At 36.8% G+C, this 22,142-nt stretch overlaps 1 protein-coding gene across 2 annotated transcripts; it reads right to left on the bottom strand.

Moving 5' to 3' along the window:
• Nucleotides 1-591: 591 nt before the first annotated feature.
• LOC130822823 (uncharacterized) lies at nucleotides 592-21,094 on the bottom strand. 2 transcript variants are annotated; one of them, XM_057687687.1, is made up of 15 exons: nucleotides 20,669-21,094; nucleotides 14,868-19,770; nucleotides 14,527-14,781; nucleotides 13,964-14,078; nucleotides 12,633-13,689; nucleotides 11,995-12,442; nucleotides 9,548-9,601; nucleotides 6,634-9,472; nucleotides 6,418-6,531; nucleotides 6,170-6,300; nucleotides 5,545-5,637; nucleotides 5,023-5,292; nucleotides 4,206-4,845; nucleotides 1,864-1,939; nucleotides 592-1,783 (listed from the first exon to the last, which is right to left on the bottom strand). In XM_057687687.1, the coding sequence occupies exons 1-15, from the start codon at nucleotides 20,947-20,949 to the stop codon at nucleotides 1,684-1,686; spliced, it is 11,376 nt and encodes a 3,791-aa protein (XP_057543670.1). In that variant the 5' UTR covers nucleotides 20,950-21,094; the 3' UTR covers nucleotides 592-1,683. The 2 variants fall into 2 exon arrangements, with proteins under 2 accessions (XP_057543670.1, XP_057543671.1); XM_057687688.1 differs by having other exon boundaries at nucleotides 14,593-14,781; nucleotides 20,669-21,093.
• Between the last annotated feature and the right edge of the window lie 1,048 nt (nucleotides 21,095-22,142).

Here is a 22,142-nt window from a genome sequence, read left to right as displayed (position 1 = left end):
GTATAGGGACCCTTAATATATTTATTTGTGTGTATATAAAAATTATACAAAGTTAATTACTATTAAATAGAATTTTACTTAAAGATATTTTGTCTATACATAAACGATAAAATGTAAAAACAATATTGATTATCATACTTACTACTTAAGTGTAGCTAGTATATTGAATAGGACTAACCAAAATTATGGAGTTTTCACCATATACTGGTTATAGTAATATTTATGACTATGACTGATCCCGTCATTAGAAATATGCAAATTTAAAAGTCAAATAATTTTAATTGTGAGTCTTTAAAAATTCTAGAAATTTAATATTTAAAAAATTCATATTGGGATGCATCTATCAAGATCCAAATGAATGTGTTTTTTCATATAGATCGATGAGAAATCGTAGTCAAAATTTGACACTAATATTCAGAAATTTTATTTGAAAACAAAATATTTTTTTCTTTTAACAAAATAACTTAAAAGTAATTAGGTTAAAACCTTATGATTTATGAATGGAAGGGGGTAAACAAGCAAAATTGGTTCATAAAAATGACATGATGATTATATAAAAATGTCAAAATATGTAGCACGAACACAATTGTACTCAAAATTTGTCGCATTCATTTACATGCAAGCAATTTCAAACTTTTAAAAAAAGGTACAACTATATAATTTTCTTAACAGTGGGCTCAAAATGTTGGGGTAAAGTAAATTGTATTGTATGTAACAAGACTTGAGTCTTCAATCCAATCGATAAGTTAATGACTTATATCCAAGTCAACTTCTTTGAGGACTGGGGTAAAAATCCCAAAAAATGGTAGCCAGAATTTTTGCGTCATATATTACCTACTGCGGTCTAGCTTTACAAGTAATCCTATCAAAAAAGTAGTGAGAATACGAATCTTTTACAACTGCAGATACGAACAAAGTTATTAGACGAGGAAGAGACAGCCTCGTGATTAAAGGAATTCTTTCACCGTTTGAAACAGTGCAGATAGGCGGGTAGCTTCGACGGTTAAAGGGCTGCCACGGAAGGAAGCTGGGCGAGAGCAGTATGATGCAGTACAGTACTTCTTTACAGGTATCTACAGAGGTCACAGAAATTTGGTTTAAGTTCGGGATCTTCTATGAACAACAAACTCAACCAAAGTCGCATAAAACCCACAAGCTTTTGCTCCATAATCTCCCAACTACGGAACACACTATATCCCTAGTCCCCTAATTATAAGGAGAAAAATTGGCTTGCAAGAAGCAATTAATGAACCCTCTACTTGGATCTTCAAGCAATCGAAGACTGTGAAAGAACTGCTCCAATGTAAATGCTCCGACCACAGAGAATAACCGAATATCATCTTTCATTTCAAATAAAAAGCTTAGGCTATACTCTGGTGGTGGGGACTGGGGAGAATATGAGCTCAACAGCAGCCGAAAAGTCTTTCCACCAAAAGTGGAGCATTTTGGCTCTTTCAATGTTTTTACAAATGGATCAAAGCTCCTTTATCCCCATTTATACCCACTCAAACAAGGTCTAGATCTCTCCCAAAAGTATGTGTTCTTGTTTTTGGGCACAAATAGAGGCAGAGTAGCAGGTTTATCCCTAAGCTGCTCATGTCAAAAGCCTGCAAGGCCAACCAGATGACAGGTATTGATGTGGATGAACACCATATAATATTAAAAAAGCATCTTTTTTCCATTTCAAATCCACGCAGTCCAGCCTTCATACATGTTACAGAGATTATCTGCACTAGTAGCCTGCTTCAGCAGATAATCTACCTGCTCTTCAATACTCAATTCTCTGGAATACACGCCAATAAAATGTGGCATCAAGATCAACATGCATTCCATGTAAAAACTAAGTGTAAATAATGGAGGTACCTTTTTTCAGAAATATCTTGTCCATCTAATTTCATTTCAATACGCCTCAAGACTGACATAGCAAAAGTATTTTTACCTATAAACATCAAAAATATAGTAGGAATTAAAACAATCATTTCAATCTTGAGCTAGAATATTTGCATTGAAAATATAGAATAAGTGCAATCCGTGAAACTGATAAAACGGCTCAAGATAGTGGAACTTTTGTTCTTATGAAGCTCCGACTCTAGCCTACTTTTAATATACATCCATAAAAGCCTTGTTTATGAATGAAGACATGAGAGGTAACAAACAGTAAAGAAATTTGGTCAAGGAATTTACTTCGAAGTGATGCATTACAATGAATTATGGACGCTCATAAATATCACTCACAAATATGCACTCTTACTTTATGCACACCGCCTCAGAAGATGCACAAACATTTCAGTAAACCAAAAGAGTTTTATGCCACAACGATCTACCATGACAGCTGAAGTTTTAATGGTGAATGTTGTTTGCTAATGATATCACTAATGTGGACAAATAAATGTTAAGCTAAAGATGATCTTGATAGGAGTAAAAAATAGCATGAAGATTTAGAATTTGCACGAGCATATGAATTAGATAGGAATGATTTGAGGAAGAGAATATATATGGAAGATCATTGAAAAGGATTTTTTTAATTATAGATTATAGATTAGTATTAGAATAAGATAGGGTCAAATAAAGTATAGTCACTGTCAGTGACAATGTCTCATGTTGCTTTGTCTTGGTTCACGCAACGACCCCCATAGTGTTGAGATCAATTTTACCAGGATCGAGAATTGATCCGGGTAGCTGAACAGGCGAATGGGTAGGGTACAAAATTCACAAATTTTCAAAATATGAAGTTGGGTCGATGATATCTTGGGTCGTGGAACGATGCAATCTGGGTCGAGGCACGATTTGGGGTCAATTACTACTACGAGTATGAACATATACATAATGGTAATAAAATTAAGAATAAAAAAGATAAAAAAAAGAAAATGAAAATAAAACAATAGAAAAGTTCTAAAGAAGGAAAATAAACATACTTCATTCATATGGGTAAAGTACATGAAATGAAAAAGAAAAAAAAAAAAAAGAAAAGAGGGCCAAGGAATGTCTATATGTTGACAAAAAGGTAGAATCCATCTTCCAAAGCATCTTAATTTAGAAAAAAAGAAAATGAAAAAGATAAGGAAAAGATAAATATAGAAGATAGAGGGAAACACGACAGTTCCATCTTCCCGTGGCACAACTAGTTTCCCTTAATCTCTTCTTTTCTCTTCTGATGATGTTACATATTAATTTCTCTTTGATTTTTTTCCCCTCTTTTGGTCCTCTACCTTCAAATGGGTGAAAGAATATGGGTCGATTGAGAAAGCGATCCAGGTCGTGAATCCCAACGATCCAAGTCGTGAATCCCGACGATCTAGATAACCGTTGAGAATTCGATCCTGGTTTGTAGTTCACCACCATTTTGTGTGTTCCTAACATTTGTTGAGATAAAGTCTTACAACATTGTTGTTGCACGCATACTTCGTCCATTATTTTGATGAGTCCAAAAATTTAAAGTTCTTTGCTTTTAGATTATATTGAATAAAGTAAAATAACTCATTAAATCATATGTACTTCTTATTTATGTAAAATTACAGATGACGTTTGCTACTAAGGGTCAATCGAAAACAACCATTGTGTTAGTTTTACGACCAGGCTAAAGTTGCGTAATCCGACCTCCCAAACCCCAACCTAGTTAGAAGCCACGTAACGACATCGTGGTAATGGAATGTTGTATAGCCTCACTTAGACCCATCATAACCCCTCTTTAAGCATCTTTAAATACTCAACATTGGTCATGGCTCTCTCGGTCTATTTCTATCTTAAATTTTTTTTATTTGCTCAGTCCTATTTTTAACTTCCCAACAAACCTTCTCCTAGTTTTAGTCAAAAGTGAAATGTAACATAAACCCATTGCTATCATGTGTATCACTTTGTTGAAGTATTGCTTCTTGTGAAATTTGATTGAATTTCTTATACAAAATAATTTCTCAAATCCGATATCTCCCTTCACACCCCATACTACACGATTCAAAAAGGGAAATTATGTTGGTAAAAAAAATCTACGGCTATCCACTTAAACAAGGGCTGGTTTGGAGTCCATGGAGCTAAGATGCATAGGATTTAGTATTCCAATTGCATGAAATTTCCTTATTTCAATTACCTATTTTCTTGCTTTCCACAGTATTAAAGATGAATGTTCCAGCCTAATTTTAGCTGATGTAAATGCAGCCAGAGAAATTCATGTTTTCAATTGATCAAATGCAAAACAGATAAGTACTTACCTCTGATTGCTCGCACACTTCCTTTCTTAAAACGATCATTCTGACTGTCATCTAGAGCTCCAACTCTTTTTGAGGTTGCTTCATCTCTACCATCAAGATTCATATTCAAGTTCTCTTCTTTTAACACAAGAGGAAGTGAATCAATTGACACTTTTAAAGAAACATCGCCTTTCGGGACATTAGACTGTACATCTAATGGAAAATTAGTGCCATTATCCTTTGCGTCCATCTCAGTTGAGAATTCAGCATGCCAGATATCCAGTTGACTGGTCTCAGAGAATTGAAGAGGTTGATCCTTGTGCTCTCCATTTTCTTTGATGGAGTTAATTGAAAGATGCTCCACAGCTTCTTGGAGAGCAAAGCTATTTGACGGACTGGCTTCCCCTGAAACATTGCCCCCTTCAGAGCTGCTACTGTAGATACTATCTGGAGGAGAGATCCATCCTTTATCTTCCACAGACAAAGAGTTGACACCCACCAAAGTTCCGTCTCTCTCTCCATCAGGTTCATCCAAATTATCCGCATCCATGTCATCATATGCAGGAGAACTGTCAATGAGGTCTTCCCTTGAAAAATTAGTTTCTGACAAATTAAGTTCCTGTGACCTTGCCTCCAGGCTACCTTCTATACCTTCAACTGCCTATTGATAAGACAAATGAAACTTGTAACATATAGAAAATTTCTATTGAGGATGTTAACAGATTACATCTTTGGCATTATCTGTGAGTTGACATTATTTGCGAATATGATATATTGAACTTGAAACGTAGAGAATCTCAAATCTGAGAAATGAAACAGAATACTAGAATGACATTACCTTGTGCAGTTTAGCAGCATGGAGACCTGCAGAGTGAGCAAGCTTATTCAGAGAAGAGTACAGTTCCTTCACAGACGACACTAAAGATGGTACCAGGGGCTCAAAACCCTGGAAAGCCTCCTTAATTCTTGGATAATAAGATTGGTATATGGCTTGTCCATGGAGTGGAGATATCTCCATATTGTTCTCTTTTTCCTTAGCCATAGCATCAGTCATTGCAGCTACATCCTTGAACAATAATGATTCAAGGGGAAAGATTATCTCACTTGCCTGAAAATAACTTAACAAATTAGTATGAGATAATAAAAATAAATAAGAAACTTGATTGGCCCCTCCTACCACATCGCCACCTAACCAAACTTAAAAATGTTTAGAAGTTTTCTGGTGAACAAAAAGAAAAAAATAGAGCTGATGAGAATTCAAGAACTGAAAAAAAAGGATGATAAAATATCTCGTTACCGATAATTTTTTTAGAAAAAAGAGTAATGAAACCACTGAGATATGATTCATCTGAAACTTAACCTTTGATATTGATTCCATAAGGGTAGAATGCATAGCTACAGCCTCCTTTCCCAAGCTATGCACATCGTGAAGACCATCACTTATAGCTAGCACCTAAAATATTGAGCAAATATGTTGGACAAAGAGAAAATGAGAAAAGCATCAGAAATTAATATTGACCAAAGTAAGCCCACTAAAAGACTATTTGAACAAAGCAAAGATGGCCTTAGCTTTAAAGGCTAATAAATTTAGCTTTTTTAATTTATACATGCACCCCATCAAAACCAGCATCCTAAATTCACAGGTCAATGCTTATTCAGAAACATAGATGAATCTAGTTTGGTAATATTGCTAAGACAATGGATGGAGGCAATAAAAGTACATAGATGTGGTTTGTAAGGTCATCAGCACATAACGTTCTCAAAGTTGCACTATTCGCACAAGCAAATTATTGATGAAGATAGTTGAGAAAATCAAGCATATGTGTGAAAATCCCCATCATATTTATAGTTCATTCTGGTTCAAGTAATGAAATTCTTCAACCAGAATTCAAGGACCAGACCACAGCCCATAAGAAGAACCACATTCAAATGCACATATGAATATATGAACTAGAAACAGAAGTTACACAGGAGGAAAAACATACCTCTTCAAGCATTGAACCACATTCAGAAGTCAAAGCTGTGTGACCCTTTGCAACATGGCAAAAAGCAGAGAGTGCGATGCTAACTTCATGTGCACAATCTCTCATTTGAAGCAGAGTAGCTTGTAAGTCCCCTGAACAAGTTTAAAAGCCAGAGGTATCGTATTAGTACACATGCATAGCATATAGTAAAAAGAAAATAAACTGGACATAACATGAATCTACAAGTGACACACAGAAATCAGTACAACCTGATGCTGACTTTGCTTTTAGAGAAGCGACTGAGAGTTCATTTGAGGCAGAAAATAAACCATTGGAGGCAGCGTCCAAGCTGTTCTTCGCTAACTTCAATTCCTGTTCAGCTCCTAATTCAAAAGAGTATAGTATTAAAATGATTTAACTATACTTCAAAACTTGAGCCATCTTCGACAACATGCTGAAAGCTTAAAACAAAAAGAATCACTCACGAGAGTAAGAATGGAAAGTGACTTCCAGCCTTGTTAATGCATTATAATAAGCTTGCTGCCATGCTCTTCCATCTCCACCAGTTCTGAAAGGGGAGATTTCACCTGGAATACAAAGAACTCCGTCTCTTGATGCTTCAAACTCCAGAATTGATAAAGCAACTCTCATAATGTCAGTAGCCTTTTCTCCAGCATCCTGCAGCAGCATTCTTCGCTGCTTTAAATGATCATGAAACTCTGCAGGAATGCCAGCACTCTTGTAGGAGGAATTACCAGTTATGCTAGAACTTGAACCACCACAGGCCCAATTCATAGCTCTTTCTAGTTGCCCCTCAGCTGTAATAGAGCTCTTTTCACAAGACTGCAAGCGTTCAATAGAACTAGTTATCTTAGAGACAGCAGTTTGCATGTTTTCCAACAAATTAGGTCGGTTGATGTCTAGGACAAGAGGATAGATCTTATCATCATTTTCTAGAAACTTATGAGCTATGTTCCTTGCATCATGTGAAGGATATAAGGTCATATCATTCATCCATTCTATTTGAATAATCTCTAAAGTAGTTCCTTTAGCAGCCTCCTTCAACTCATTCACTTGTTTCCTCAGGCGAGATGCAGCTGACCTTGCTGCTCTGACAGTTTCATGTGCATTGCAGTATTCTTCAAGCATCAATTTCACCCTTTTCTCACCACTAACGTCCTTCCCCAATTGCTCAAAACCAAGCTCTTTAAACCCTTCCATCTGTTGCTTTAAGCCCTCAGCCTCATTATCTAAGCAATGAATTAATGCTGGAGCAATTCGCTCTTTAATGTATACGCTCATCACACCCTGGAGATGTTCCACCAACTTTTTTTTGATGGCATCAATAAGCTGATCCATACCCAAATTCTGATCAATAGATGAAGAGACATCATTAATGATCAAATCAAGGATAAAATCCATAACTGCAATTTTCCAAGCAAAGAAATCTAGATCATTCAACAATCCTTTGAATTTCCAAATGTATTCAGACATTTGGCATCCAGAATTGAGAAAATTAGCCAACTTGGAAATATCGCATTGACAAGAAACCGGATCACAATAAGAAAGGAGTGCTCTGTCTAGAGACTCTAATTCGGAGAAAGGTCGGTCCATAGACGATAATAGTGTGTTGCTTCTGAAACCATGAACCCCCCTCTCCTCCTTGGGACTAAGCAGGGACGTAAAATGGTGCTCTGAAGAAATTAAACCATCTCTAATATTAGCTTCTCTTTTGATTAGAGAGGAGCTACGCACATCCTTTTGGTTCCATGTGTAGTGAAGTTGGTCTAGTTGTGCCTTACAAGCTTCTTCTTGAGAAGCAAGTTCTTCTGCCTCCTCCCAAGAAAGATGATCCCTTCCTTTCATAGCAGCTTCTTCAAGAGCCAATTGTTGCTCTGTGATGAAACCAACCTTCACAAAGTAGCTCCTTTCCAGTTCCTCTAGTGATGCCCTCTCCATTTTAACCTCAACAAGCTCCTCCAATGCAGTTTCAATAGAACCCCGAATATTGGACAAGGCCCCAAATGCATCCATCACATCTGAATCAATCGAAACAATTGATTCGATCAACTCTGGTAAAATTGCTTCACTGAGATGTACAACAAACTCTTTACAAAACAACAATGTGCCTTTAAAAGTTGAAGCCCAATTCTTGTTAGAAACTTCTACATTACCGGTAGCAGCATCATTAATAACAGAATGTTTTAGCTCAATAATGAAGTCAACAACCAGTACACATTTTTCTATTTGCTCTTCTAGCTCACACAATATAAATCCAAAGTAAGATTGAGGTAGACGGCCCACACTTCCCGCAGCATTTGACTCGTCAAATAAGTTGAGTACCTTATACTTGACATCATCATAAACAGAACATAGGGCTGAATATAGAACAGACAACATCCTCTCCTTTTTCATATGAGCTTCTCCTTTGGTATCTTTATCACCCTCAGATACAAAATGCATGTGTGGTAGAGAAGGATATAGGTCTTCATTCCTTGCAGAGCCACTGGATTTCATATACTTTAGAAATGCAGTAAGGATACGACCCTTAGCCTTCAATTCTGCTTCCGAGCCAATAGAGTTAACAAGTCCAGCATACTCCTCTTCAAGTTTCTCTAACTCTAGAGCAAACCTATTTAGTTTGAGACAGAGATCATCCCGGCGATGCCTCACAAAATCACGACCTTCCCCGTGTATTTTTGAAACAAGCTCACCAGCCTGCCTTCTAGCCAGGGAAAGGATATCAGGAGAAAGTGTATTGACAGAAAGTTGCAAGACTTGTGCCCAAGTATGCACAGGGCTTGTAGCAATATAATTCAAGGGTAAGAATCTTCGCAAAGCGAGAGCATATGCTTCAAGTGTTGTAATAGCACAAGAAACTCCAAAATCCAGCTCTGCTATGGATTGAGAAATTTCCCTGTCTATTTCATGGCATTGTGCTTGTGTGGGTTCAGGAACAATAGTCAATGGAACCCCTGCTACTGAAACAGCTGAGATAAGAGATAAGCCATCTTCCATGCTACTACGCTTTAGGCTGGCTTTGATTTCAGAAATGGTGTCATTCCGTAAAGCATCAATGTATTTTCCATGTTGCTCTAACCAATTAGTTGCTTCTTGGACTTTTTCAGCAACAATAGCCTTAGCCTGAGTGAACTCCCGAGCCTGAAGTTCATAAAAGGAACGAGCTTTCTCCGCGTGAGAAGTTGCTTCTGCAACAAGAGATTTAGCAGATGTTTCGTGATGAAGACGAGTAGACTTATCTTGGTCAGCACTGAAAAATATAGCCGAGACAACCTCGTACTGGTTTAAGATATTCAAAAACCTCTGCCAAAGGAATATCAAGTTTAATGAAATGCACTACTGCACATTATACAGCCAAAATACATAGAAAGAACAAACCTCAAATGAAGATTCAACGGCTGGAGCTGTTGCAAGTAATTGGTCATAATGCTCCTGCCAGAGAAGACAAAAAAACTCTGAGCTACAACGTTCTAGTAGCTACAAAATCATCAAACCACAAGCATGAGTTATGATTATAAATCCCCTATGCATTCACGATAATGGTCTTGGTGTCACCTTCGCAAGCAATGCAGATGGTTTGTGGTTGACTATAGCCGTCCGGCCTAATTTCTCCGTTGCCATCAGCTCAAAAAACCTTTTACAATGCACTGATGCGACCAAATTTCATACCATAACAAAAGAAAATTTCACGTCATCAAAGAATCTCAGCATATCAAGTACCAAGGACTATTTTGATTTCTGAAAAAACGAATTCAGTATAGAAAAAATCTATCACTGAATCTCAAGTTTGGAATGAATAACTCACTATATAAGTGCAATTTTTTTCAGCTTCCAGCCATTTATTCTCGTACCCAAACTTAAAAAAACTTCAACTGACTAACCAAGAGTCTATCAAAAAATTTCAACGTGCTGACCAAAAAGTTTGGACACAAACACGGCAATAAACAGATTAAAATATATATTATAACACTAAGTATTAATTTATATAATTATTAAAAATAAAACTTTAATCATCACCATCATCATACAAGATACTAATTCATAAGCACTTTGTGCCAAGTGTCACTATTAAAATGCATTTTGCAAGCACTTTATGCCAAATGTCACACTTACAATATTAGGTTGTTGTTTTGGAACTCATCGCTTCATCTTCCCTAAATGCAATGCAAATTATCAATGAAAAGTCTTATTAAAAGTGGTTTTAATTGCAATGAAATAATTGTCATCGACATAGACCCTACAAATTATTATTAATATTAATATAAATAATGTCTTTTTTAGCTTTATAAGAGAATATAACTCAGAAGCAATGTAAGGCTAATTAATGTTAATTAATTTTATTTTAACCACTCCTTTTCAGATCTCCTAATGGATTGCACTATAAATTGAGAGTTCAGAAAATTAAAGAAGGCTAAAAGTTTGAGATATAAAGTTAAAGTAGTATACATTAGAAGTAACTCATGCAATCTTATTTTAGCTTATAAATTCACAAGGAGTAATTAAAAATACCCTTCGTATGCTTTACACAAACAAAACACACGTTTAGCAACATAATATGGTATGATTGAAGATTTTTCAACTACTACTTTCAACGATCATCAAAAACATACACGTTTACGAATTTAAGTATTCCTTTCCAAGATATAATTCTAGCATCTGTTTTGTAAGGTAATATCTAATCATACTACTATTCAACAGCATAACTATGATAACATCCTTAGCACTTTAATTAAGTATTATTATGTATATTATTACACTTAGTATAAATTTCCTAATGCTTAATTAATAATTATCATGCATTACAAAGTGGTGAAATTTTCTATATGAGGACTTTGCTGAATTTTGTCAAAGGTCCTACATGTTATGAACCCAAACAATCTATAAAAAAAAAAAAAGTAAAGCTACACCGTGCATGGCACGGGTATAATCCTAGTGTTTAAAAAAAGACAAACTAGACGGTAGGAGTGGAAAAGATGCACGGGTATAATCCTAGTGTTTAAAAAAAGACAAACTAGACGGTAGGAGTGGAAAAGATATAAAGAATACAGATTCACGGGTTGAGTTGGTAGATAATCGGAATGAATAGGAGAGAATTCAAGTGGACGACTGGGACAGTTTTATGGTCCAAGTATTGACCCAATCTTTTCAAATTAAGGTTTTGACATTGACACATTGTTGTGTTAATAACTTAATATAAAAAGATTATTGAGTACGTAATAATTATATATTTCATTGACTAATGTTTACTAAAAAAGTTAGGCAAATAGTGCCAAAACAAGGTCATATCATTGTCTCACCATCATATTGTAAAGGTTTTTCAGCTTACCGCAACCTAGTTACCCTATTATCAGAGCAATTTCTGTAATGAAGATTGACCAGTTGAGCACTATAGGTTCTATCATCCTTTGCCTTAATGAACACCACCACCACCACCCCTCCCCACCCCGCATACACCTTCTCTAACTTGTGAAAGAAAATTTCCTCTTCAGAAGTAAACTAACAGGAACAGAGTACAGCTTAGTAACCATTAATTATATAATGAAAAGATGAGATTGTAACTACCGCATACCTGACGTGATACTTATGGAAAATGTTCATAGAAAAAGATTTCTGCGTAATACAAAGAATGGAGGTCTAAAATCCTAGAAAATAGAGAGCATAGTTGAAAATGTATTAGGAAAATGCATGTCCGGTATACAATAGCAACTCATATGATCCAACCATAAGTGGTACAAGAATAAATTAATTAATTCAATCAGCAGAGCAGTAAATCCATAACATGTGAACGGAGTATGTAGTTCAAACAGGCCAAAATAAAGAATTACCTGTAAGGGAACACGCATCTCTTGCACACGAGAAGCAAATAAACTCAAGCTAACTGCCAATTCCATTCCCTTTCTTTCCTCACCACCAATGGCAGCATCATCATGAAAATCCCCACGTGTCCACTCCACCAGTGGATCCCACACAAAGACCTCCAATAACATGAGAAGCAAATCTTTGTTCCTTCTTAGTATACTAATTACTGCTTCACAGTTTTTTCTGAAACCTCCTTCCAATCCTGTCAACCCTAGAGCAGTCTCAAGTGTCTGGGTAAGGCGGAATGGCACAATCTCTGGAACTTTTAACCTCTGTCCTTTATCAAAGCACACATTATAATCAATATGTACAATATCCCCGCTAAAGAAATCTATCAGAATGTTATCCAAATGTCTATCCCCAAGACCAAGGATGTGGCCCACCATACTCATTGCAGCTAAGCTACCAGAATACCTGTAAGAAAAACAGTGAGTGTCTAAATAATATAGATCCTTCAGCGTAAAGGATTCTAGAAAATCATGATTCATGATATACACAAGAGCCAAATACTGGTAGATAAATTGTGTCTAAACTGACTTAAAAAGTTGAACATCTATATTCCTGTCACACCAGCTTGACAGTGTCATTTCCATTCAACCATTACCTCTTCAGTTTTGAGCTGAAAGCGCTGAAACTCTCACTTGCACACCAGATTTCTTGATGTAGAAGCTGCCTGGGGGTTTCTTTCATAAGATCCAAGAGAACTTTAAGCTTGACTTCATGAGGCCAATCTCTTCTTGAAATAACTCTCTTTATGCCTTTCTCTTTTAGTGCTGGAATTATTTTTCCATAAAACATGTCACTCGGTCGCGGAACAGGAGAAGGAGAAGCATTTTTCACATTGCTGCCCCCAGTAGCCAAAAGCTGACCCATTTGAACTCTTTGTTGCCAAGATTTAAAAATACTGTAAATGCTTATGACATTATCCACCCACTGGATGAGACCAGCCCGGCCACTTATTGGTGTCACGGAATAATAACGAATACCAACAGATTGTCTTCTAGTTTCAGTATATGAATGAAGAAAGTTGTTAATAGCTTGCAAAAGTTGCATGATTCGAGCATCAAGTCGTAAATCCTCTCTTCCCTTTAAGAGATATGTATAATTTCCACCATCAGAGCCTAAAATAACAAGTTTCTTAGGTTTGGTCTTAGTTGACAAGATAGCTACTTGTTCAGAGAATGAAGCAACTGTCACAATGCCCAGGGAAGTGTTACTCAAGTCTCTGTCCGATTCAGACAGCATTACTTGCTTCTCAAACCCAGGCATGGGGATATCAAAAGATGACAAAGAAGCCAGTTGTGGTGCAACTTCTTGCAAAGAAACTGCCGACTTTCTTTGATAAGATGCTAAGGACGAAGCGATACTATCGAATGGTCGCCAGACATCACCAAGTGCTGAAGAGGATGATGGGGGAGTTTTAAATGCTGAAATGGCAGACTTTATTGGCTCTTTGTACTCATCTTGGAACCATTTCTCATGAGGCGTCTCAGATTTCCTAGAAATTAGAGCAAGACGACGCTCCAGGGCCACAACAATTGGGGCCATCATTGCAGAATATTTTGCAGCATTAATTTTGATCTTCTCACTGTGTGTAAGAGTACTATTTTCTGATATCCTTGCAGCTTCCTCTTTCAGCAAGTTTATCCGCCTAAACACATCTGCAAAACACAAATGTTAAATTATCTTAAGGATGACATGCAGCTGCAAGGAGTTTAAATGACAAACTGGGCACGTGTACAACAACAAAGTTCCATCTCAAAAATACATAATGTACTTTCTATCAGCTAATGGCAAGAGTGTACAGCAACAGAATCATAATGGCAACCAAATTGGCAATTTAACAATGTGTCATTTGTAAGATGATACGTAGAAGATAGAGTATTGAAATAGGGTTTAACAAAAAGCTACGTATAAGCAATGAGCTAAGCCTACCTCCATGAAGATCTTGGAGAGTGCTAAGCCATAGTTCCTCCCAAAGAACAGTTACATTTCCCAGTTCATTTATCATAAGTTTAACATCTTGTACCAGCCTCGGATAAAGCTTCGTCTGCATGATGATATAATAGAGCATCAATCAAGCAAATCAAGAGGATATTTTCACATTAGGAACATGGCAGCAGGGACAACTTGAAGAAAATCGATCAAGGACCCTCAAGGTCATAAAATTGACAGCTACATAATAGTAAGAACTTGAGACATCAACAAAAGAAAGCAATCCATGCAATGCTAACCATCAAATGAACACATCCAATAAAACATCCAGTATTCAAAGCCTCCTACATAAATTCTTTCATCAATCAATCAACAAATTTCAGCACACACACCTTCCACGATTGCGAGCATCATGAGAATACTACACAATTATCAATTACGTATGAAGAACAGGACAAATAAGAAGAAAAGACGTCTAAAATGAGGCTTGCAATAACCATATTAAAGCCTGGGCCCTTAGGACGAGCATAAGGTCATGAAAATTTTGAGGATCCAGAACTTACATGTGATATTTTCAAACGAAGGAAAAAAACCCAAAGCTGCAAAATTACATAGTAAGTTGTTATTACCAAGCAATCCAGAATACGTTGAAGCTCTTCAGGAGGCTCTTCATCAGAAGCATTAACATCAACAAGAGTAGGATACACTACTGACCAAGGGGACGACTTTGCCAGCCTCATTACCAATGATTCCAACTGCTTCCTGGTTTTGGCTTCTGGATGAGAGCATAGCCGAGAGAAGAGTTGGGGTGTAATTTCCTACAAATTACTGATGATTAGTACCTTGATGAAGAGTTGTCTGGAAAGTATAGACTAGTAGGATTTAGATTTGAAATATATGATACCTGCCATGGCAACAATGGAACTACAGAAAGCGAAGGTTCAAGTGTATCCTGCAACTCCAAACCAAAATTAAGCATAATGTGTAGTATGTGCAAAGTAGACCTCAGGATCAAACTTCCAGTTTTCTTGCTAAAGGATCCACAATCACGGTCAATGGAAGCAAAAGCACCAAGTCTTGAAGACGAGTATGATAGGTACTGTATAAAACCATGAGCAGCGTGTCCAAATAGAGAAACTCTTCTCTTCCTCAAAGACCACCAGATATCAATCAAAGCATTAAAAGAAATTGATACAGGTTTTTCTTCCATGTGAATATTGTGATCAAGAAAGGTCATCCGAAGCTGAGAAGACAGAGCATCTGACAGAGATTCAGCACCAAAATATTCCACACCAGGTGCTCCTGCTGCAGCTTCAATTATGTTCACTATTTTTGGCACCAAAGATGTTGATTGATTCAGATTATTGACATCATTTGAAAAATATCTTTCTTTCTCTTCACTTGAATTCTTTTTGCAAAAAAGCTCTGAAACTAGAGATTCAACTTTTGATATCTCATCCTCTGTCAAACCAAACATATTTGGAGCCAAATCTTGACCAAGAAGAGGAGAAAAAGAGTATGAATGGACGACAGTCCCCCGGGATGGGCAAAGATTGTCTTTAGCTTGTGAAAAACACCAAGATGCATATGAAATCCAAGACTTCCCTAAAGTTGGGCAAAGTTGTGTTGACAATTTTGTGGCTGCACCAGAAATTTCCTGTATAACTAGTTGTATGCGTGGTTTGATCGTTTCTTCTGCCAAGGAGTCGTTTCTATCAACAAAATGGCTTAATTCAGAAAGAATACCCAGAACAACACTTTCTACACTAAAATCAGGATAATCCTGCCTCAACCAATTTGAAAATTTCAAACATGCCTTAGCCTTCAATGGACTATCATCTGCAGCAGAATTTAAAGTTTCTAAAGAAATAAAGTCAGACTTAACATATGACCATATATTCACAAATGCATCCGTAAATTTTTTTTCAGCATACATCAGCAGAATTTCCTCATACTTCAAACTTGATGATAGAAACAGGTGGTTACTTGCCTCCAAACAGTTATCAACTCGGTCCCTGAGATACCTTTTAAGATGATTCGCCAACCCCAAATTTCCTTGTTTGCGAGCTAAGGACATTAAGTTCTTGCACAGTTGCAAGGTAACAGACGAAGAAGGCAGGATCGTTTTGTAAACCCTGAGAAGCTTCAGCCACAAGCTACAATCTTGGTGAACTACACTCATAGGCAGAAAAACTGCCTGGCAAAGAGAATTCAATATCGATTCAGAATTTTTTGGTTTTTCCTGTATTTTACCAAACTTGACATCCTCTTCTATTGCATATATGCAGTGCAAATGCATGGCATATTGTGCTGTCTCTGGAAATCCATCAAGTGGGAATACAGTTAAAACTTCATCTAGCATTAATTTGGCCTTCTGCATCTCATCAGTCACCATATCCAACTTATCTGCAGTTCTATAAAGCAATGCCTGCAAAAGCATCTGCTCACTCCTTTGCAATGCAAATTTGGGATCAAGTGTAAGTTCACAGCTACTTTTGGGTGTTAAATCTAGGGATGCCCATGCTGCCCCAATGTCACCCTCATCAAAATGAGCCAATGCATGTATTGCATTCATTTCATTTGCAGCAGTAGTTAAAGCACCTGAGTAACTTTTTCCGGCATGCTTTGCTCGTAAAGATTGTAGCTCCATTAACCAAGAATCAAGTGAATGCCAATCTGAAATAGCACAGTAGCTCTCAATCACCCGCCCAATTATGAATTGTATTCCATCAGCTCCCATAGAACTAAGGAATTCCTCAGTCTGTAGCAAATGAGTAAAGACAGCAGCAGCTTTTTCATATTCCCCTTCTGCTTGATGTACCAAACCAGTGATCCATGAAAAAGGTCCAGAAATATGATAGCTATTACCAACCTGTTTGCTTTCGTCAAACAATGAAGAAAAACTAAGATACACCCACTTCTGCAAGCCAATCAAAGCTGCCGACTCATGTTTCTTAGACAGAGCCAAAGCCATCTGCTGTACAGTTCGCATAGTATCCCCAATCAATCTTTCCCTTAATTCGTGTGGGTTCTCAGTCACCTGATTTCGAGATTTTCCCCTGAAAGAAGAAACCACAGAATTTTTGAGCTCCTGCAACCGTAGAGAACAATATTGGATAATAGCATCATGGCACTGCAATGCCAACCCAGCATTCATCATTGGTTCACATATGCGAGAAAACCACTCCTCACAAACTTTTTTATTTGCTCGAAAAAACAAGGAACTCTGACGAGAAGCCAAAGGTAACACAGAAGAACCTTCATAAGCATTATATACATTTTTCTTCAAAGCCTCAACAAAATCTAGTAGTAACCGCATAGGCAGTAAGTGGGCACCACTAGAACCTAATATGCTTAAACCATCATTTTGCTCACTTTCAATTCGAAGCATATGGGCCACATCCAGAAGCATTCTCTCCAGAGCTGCAAAAGTTTGAGTTGGTCCACCAAGGTTAGTTCGAAGACGAGTGGCTGTGCAATATCTAGCAGCTTCATGTATAGCCCACCAGACACCAGCTAAGTTGTTCACTGAAGTAATTCTTTCAAAAACATCAACCTCAAATTTTATGTCCTGCCATAAACTGTTACCACTGGAATTTCCTGTTTCCTCTAACTGACTTTGAGTCAATTCCTTTGCACAGCTACACTGTTGAATAAGGCGTTGAATCCAAGAAGAAAGAGGTACTTTCCATCGCTGCGAGATGTAGCTCAAAATGGAAACAAGTTGTTGTGGTTGCAGGCGCTGTGGTAGCTGCTTGAGGGCAAAAACATGTCTCCAGGGCAAGTCAGTTCCAGTTCCTGTCTTTCGGTAATTTAAACTGCCTGTTGCAACTGTTCCACAATCCAACAAACCACAGAGATAGACAGCAACAGGGAAAAAAAGGCAAAGGCGCTTCACAAAAGCACTTCTTACAGTAGTATCTGGATCACCAAGCTTCTCAAGGACCAGTTCTGCTGTCTGGTAGAAATGTTTAGGATGAACTAATTTAGCTCGTAAAAGTAAGTCAAATACAGTTGCCATTTGCAGCCTCACTTTTGCTTCTCTATCGAACGAAGCACCCAGTACAGATGAGACCAGAGTCAAGACAACAGAAGCATTTCCAGCATCTTCATAAAGATTCATGTTTATATTTGAAGTTTCATATATTCTAATTGCATCCTCACACAATTTATGAATCCACTCAAGGGCTTTAATCTTAGAAGAAAGAGGAGAATTAACTTCAAGAGCTTTCACAAGGATGCTAGTATATTTGCTTAAATGTTCAACAATGAAATTACGATCCATGATAACCTCCTTTGTCTTCGCAACATAATCTTTGTTGGAAAACTCAATAGTGTACTTACTCAGCAGCTCAACTGAAGAAATTCTACCTAATGTCTCCAGAATGACCACTTTCAACTCTACACAGCTTCTAACAGACAACTGGAAAGGATACAGCTTTGTGATGATGAATGATGCCAGACGTTCGGATCTTTTACGCAACAAATCAGCCATGTCAGGTTGTGTAACCAAATTATCTGTCTTGTCTAAGCAAATACAGCTTAATAAGACTTTCAAGTCAAACCTAATCAAAGAAAATAATTCCATCTTTGAATAAGAATTGTAACTGAGATGGTTAATATCTACATCTTTACTCACAAGAAATTTTTCTACCATGTCAATCAATAAAGTTAACTCTTCAAACAACGAATTAATTGCATGCTCAACAACTTCACCATTCCCATGTTGAAGCAAGAAAACATAAGTAGCAGCAGCACTAGCTGTCACCAAGTGATTAGGATGCAAACGCAGCTGAGATATTGGAGTATTCCATTGCAAAATCTTATTAACAGAAGAGGGCAAAAGCCCCAGCTTTTGCAAAGATAAAAGCTGAAGATTAGTTTTTAGAACCCCGTGAATCTGAAAGGACGTTATTATCCCACCTCCTTCAGGTTTAATTCCATCATCCACGTCCAGACTCAAAAACAATACATCAAGAGCAAGAGGATAAAAGATGGAAAACTTTTCACCTAATATTTCAGCCAAGAGAGTCAAACACCTCCAAGAATCCTCAATCCACTTTGACCACTGAAATTTTTTGCCCATCAAGGACAAGCAACCCAGCAACCGGGGAATCATTTTACTAAGGGGATCTACTATCTGTTCAAGAAAATTCAATTCTAGTAACCCAGAAGCCGTGGATTTGAGTACAGTAGAGAAACAAGAAAACAAAGCAAGCAGTCTGCGAAACTGTTGTTGAGTTCCAGGACTTCCTTCTTGAAGTAACGTATCCATATCACCTAAGAATTTGGATAACAAACCCAAAGGAAATTGCAAGTTAACCACCCAATATTTTTGAAACTGCAAAAAGCTGCCCATAATAACTTGTCTATCAGATTCACCAAGATCAGGAAGCATAGCCCATCCGAGAAGCAGGTCAACAATATCGGCAAAATGGGGCTGGAAATATCTAAAAAACTTCAAGGCTATCACAGATAAAACACCCAAAAGCTGATGCAGCAAGTTCAAGGAGGTCATCTCATCCTCAAGCAGTCCTTGGCATCCTTTAAGTATTGAAAAAGCATAACGTTCTGTTGCCCCCACATCACCAACACAGAGGAACTCTCGTAAACTTTCCAGAGCTAGCTCCACTGACCCATCATTAGCAGCAACATTACTCGACAATGGCAAAGCCCAATTAAAAAAGCGGTCAACCAAAGTGCCCACGACATGGTTCTGTCTGCCACTAGATCCTAATTGCATTAAACACAATATAGAACAAAGCGCTCCATATGTCGTGGCTGCAGATCGACGGACTGAGTATGATCTGAACCACAAGTATAGAGAAAAATGTCACTTATATTTGTAAAATTGCCTCCATCGTCACAAATATACAAATTTCTTTAATCTTGCAACACAAGGACTAAAAAAGTGCTGAATAGCCAAAGTTCATATTCTCACTCCCACTCATTTGCGACATGACGGTTTAACATATATGCCAATGCAAAAGTTTGACTATACACATATTGAAGTACTCCTGTGCTCTCTTTGTTCTTCCCACATTCCTCATATGGAAATTTCACAATGTTTATGAATTCTTAATTTATAATATAGTATCCTTTTTCTGTATACATGGTGATTAAAAAAAATCCTTCTTATTCTTCTTATTCTAAGTACCCTTCTTATTTGATCCTACATCTACAGTAATTTATAGTTCTTCAAGAATTACAAATAGTGTAAATCCTCAACTGCTGAAAGACATCTCACTGAACATTAATATTACTAACAACAATCTACCTTGTTCGGTTGCCTTATGATTCCCTAGTAATTTGCTGATCATAAAGAATTACAAATAGAGAAAATTGTTTGGTTGACACTTTTAGGCAAGCATACGAAGTCAAATTCCAATAGAAAAGGAAATTCCTGAAAATGAAGTCGGTAATTACAAATTCTTGTGTGTTGCAAATTTCGTTATTCAACCAATGAACTAGAAGCGTATCCTAGGAATTCAATGAAGGAAGTACGTTCCAAACAAATAGAAATTCTCATTGGAATTTTAGCTCCAGGTTTTAGATATGAAACATAATCAATTAAATACAAAAATACTAAATTTAACCGCTTAAATTACCGCACAATCATTCTACAATCAGCATTAAGATGATCAAAAGAGTAAAACGTCGAAATAAACCCTAGGTACAAAAAAAGAATAAGAGAATACGACATACTTATCAGTAAGAAGCTGAGAAAAGCCTTGAAAGAGAAAGGAAGCCGAGTGAGAAACAAGGACTGAATTGGGAGGGTAGAGAATGAGTCGATGGAGCGAGTTGATGGCGCTGAGTCGAGCCGACTCGTCAGAATCTTGCCTAACAGAAGAAGAGGATGATGATGATAATACAGTTGTAGAAGAAGTTGCGACGGAAGAGGTGGCAGAGGAAGCGTCGTCTTTGGCGAGGGCGACGGAAAGAAGCGCCGCAATTTGTTGCTGTTGATGATGAAGTCCTTGCATCTTCTTTGTCAAGTTTTCGCATTTCTATGTTTAGGTTGAGGTTTCTCTCCGATGGTATGGGATTAGGACCGCCATTGTTAGTGAGATTTTGAGTCGATTGGGAGAAGGTTTAAAGATACCGGTGACGGTTTTTTTTTTTTTTTTTTTGAAATTTCAGGCGTGAGCATTAGTAGTAGCACTTTTTTTTAGAAAATTCTACTTATCCACAAATTAATTGTCGTAGCATTTTCTGTTAATTTCTTGTTAAATTTCATTTAATTCATCATTTTGTAAGTTTTTTCCATATGGTAGCATCCAGTTTTTGTTTAATTCACAATTTTAATGTTTAATTCACCAATTTAATGTTTAATTCACCGTTTAATTCATTAACGCCCATAAATATAGTAATAATTTTTTTTCATTCAAATTGTTGGCATTATAAAGTTCATAAAGTAAGTAGTCAAGCACTAATACTAATTCGTATTTACTTCAAGCAAAATTAGAGATAATTTTAATAATAAAAGCAAGTATTTTCCTGCTAAAAAAGATTTGCTACAAAAATCTTTACAATTTATGAAAAAAATTGTATAAACCAATATTACAAAAATCTAATGATTAACTCCGTTAACAAACAGAAAGATGGCAAGTAGGATTTGGTGTTGATGGAGACGATGGGAAACCAGTATTCATAACCTCTAACAAAACCTTAGTCTTTTGTTGTATCCACTTGTGCATCATTTTATTATTATTAGAATTATCTTTAATTATGCTTGAAGTAAATATGTATTAGTATTAGTGCTTGGCTACTTACCTTTTGAACTTTATAATGCCAATAATTTTGAATGAAAACAAAATTATTACAACATTTATGGGCATTAATGAATTAAACATTAAATTGGTGAATTAAACATTAAAATTGTGAGTTAAACAAAAACCGGATGCTACCATGTGGAAAAAACTTACAAAATGATGAATTAAATGGAATTTAACAAGAACTTAACGGAAAATGCTACGGCAATTAGTTTGTGAATAAACTGGATGCTACCATGTAGAATTTTCTTTAAAAAGTGCTACCACTAGCATTTCATGAAAACTGAATGCTACTATGTGAAATTTTCCTTTGTTTTTGAGAAAAGATTTGGAGCGATTGTTAATTGGACATGTATCAGTGCAATTTGCATCGGGTAGGAGTAGGAAGGTAAGATATCGTGAGG

The sequence above is a fragment of the Amaranthus tricolor genome, chromosome 1 (genome assembly GCF_026212465.1).
Source record: "Amaranthus tricolor cultivar Red isolate AtriRed21 chromosome 1, ASM2621246v1, whole genome shotgun sequence".
Lineage (NCBI taxonomy): Eukaryota > Viridiplantae > Streptophyta > Magnoliopsida > Caryophyllales > Amaranthaceae > Amaranthus > Amaranthus tricolor.
This window is presented reverse-complemented; position numbering and strand designations above follow the sequence as displayed.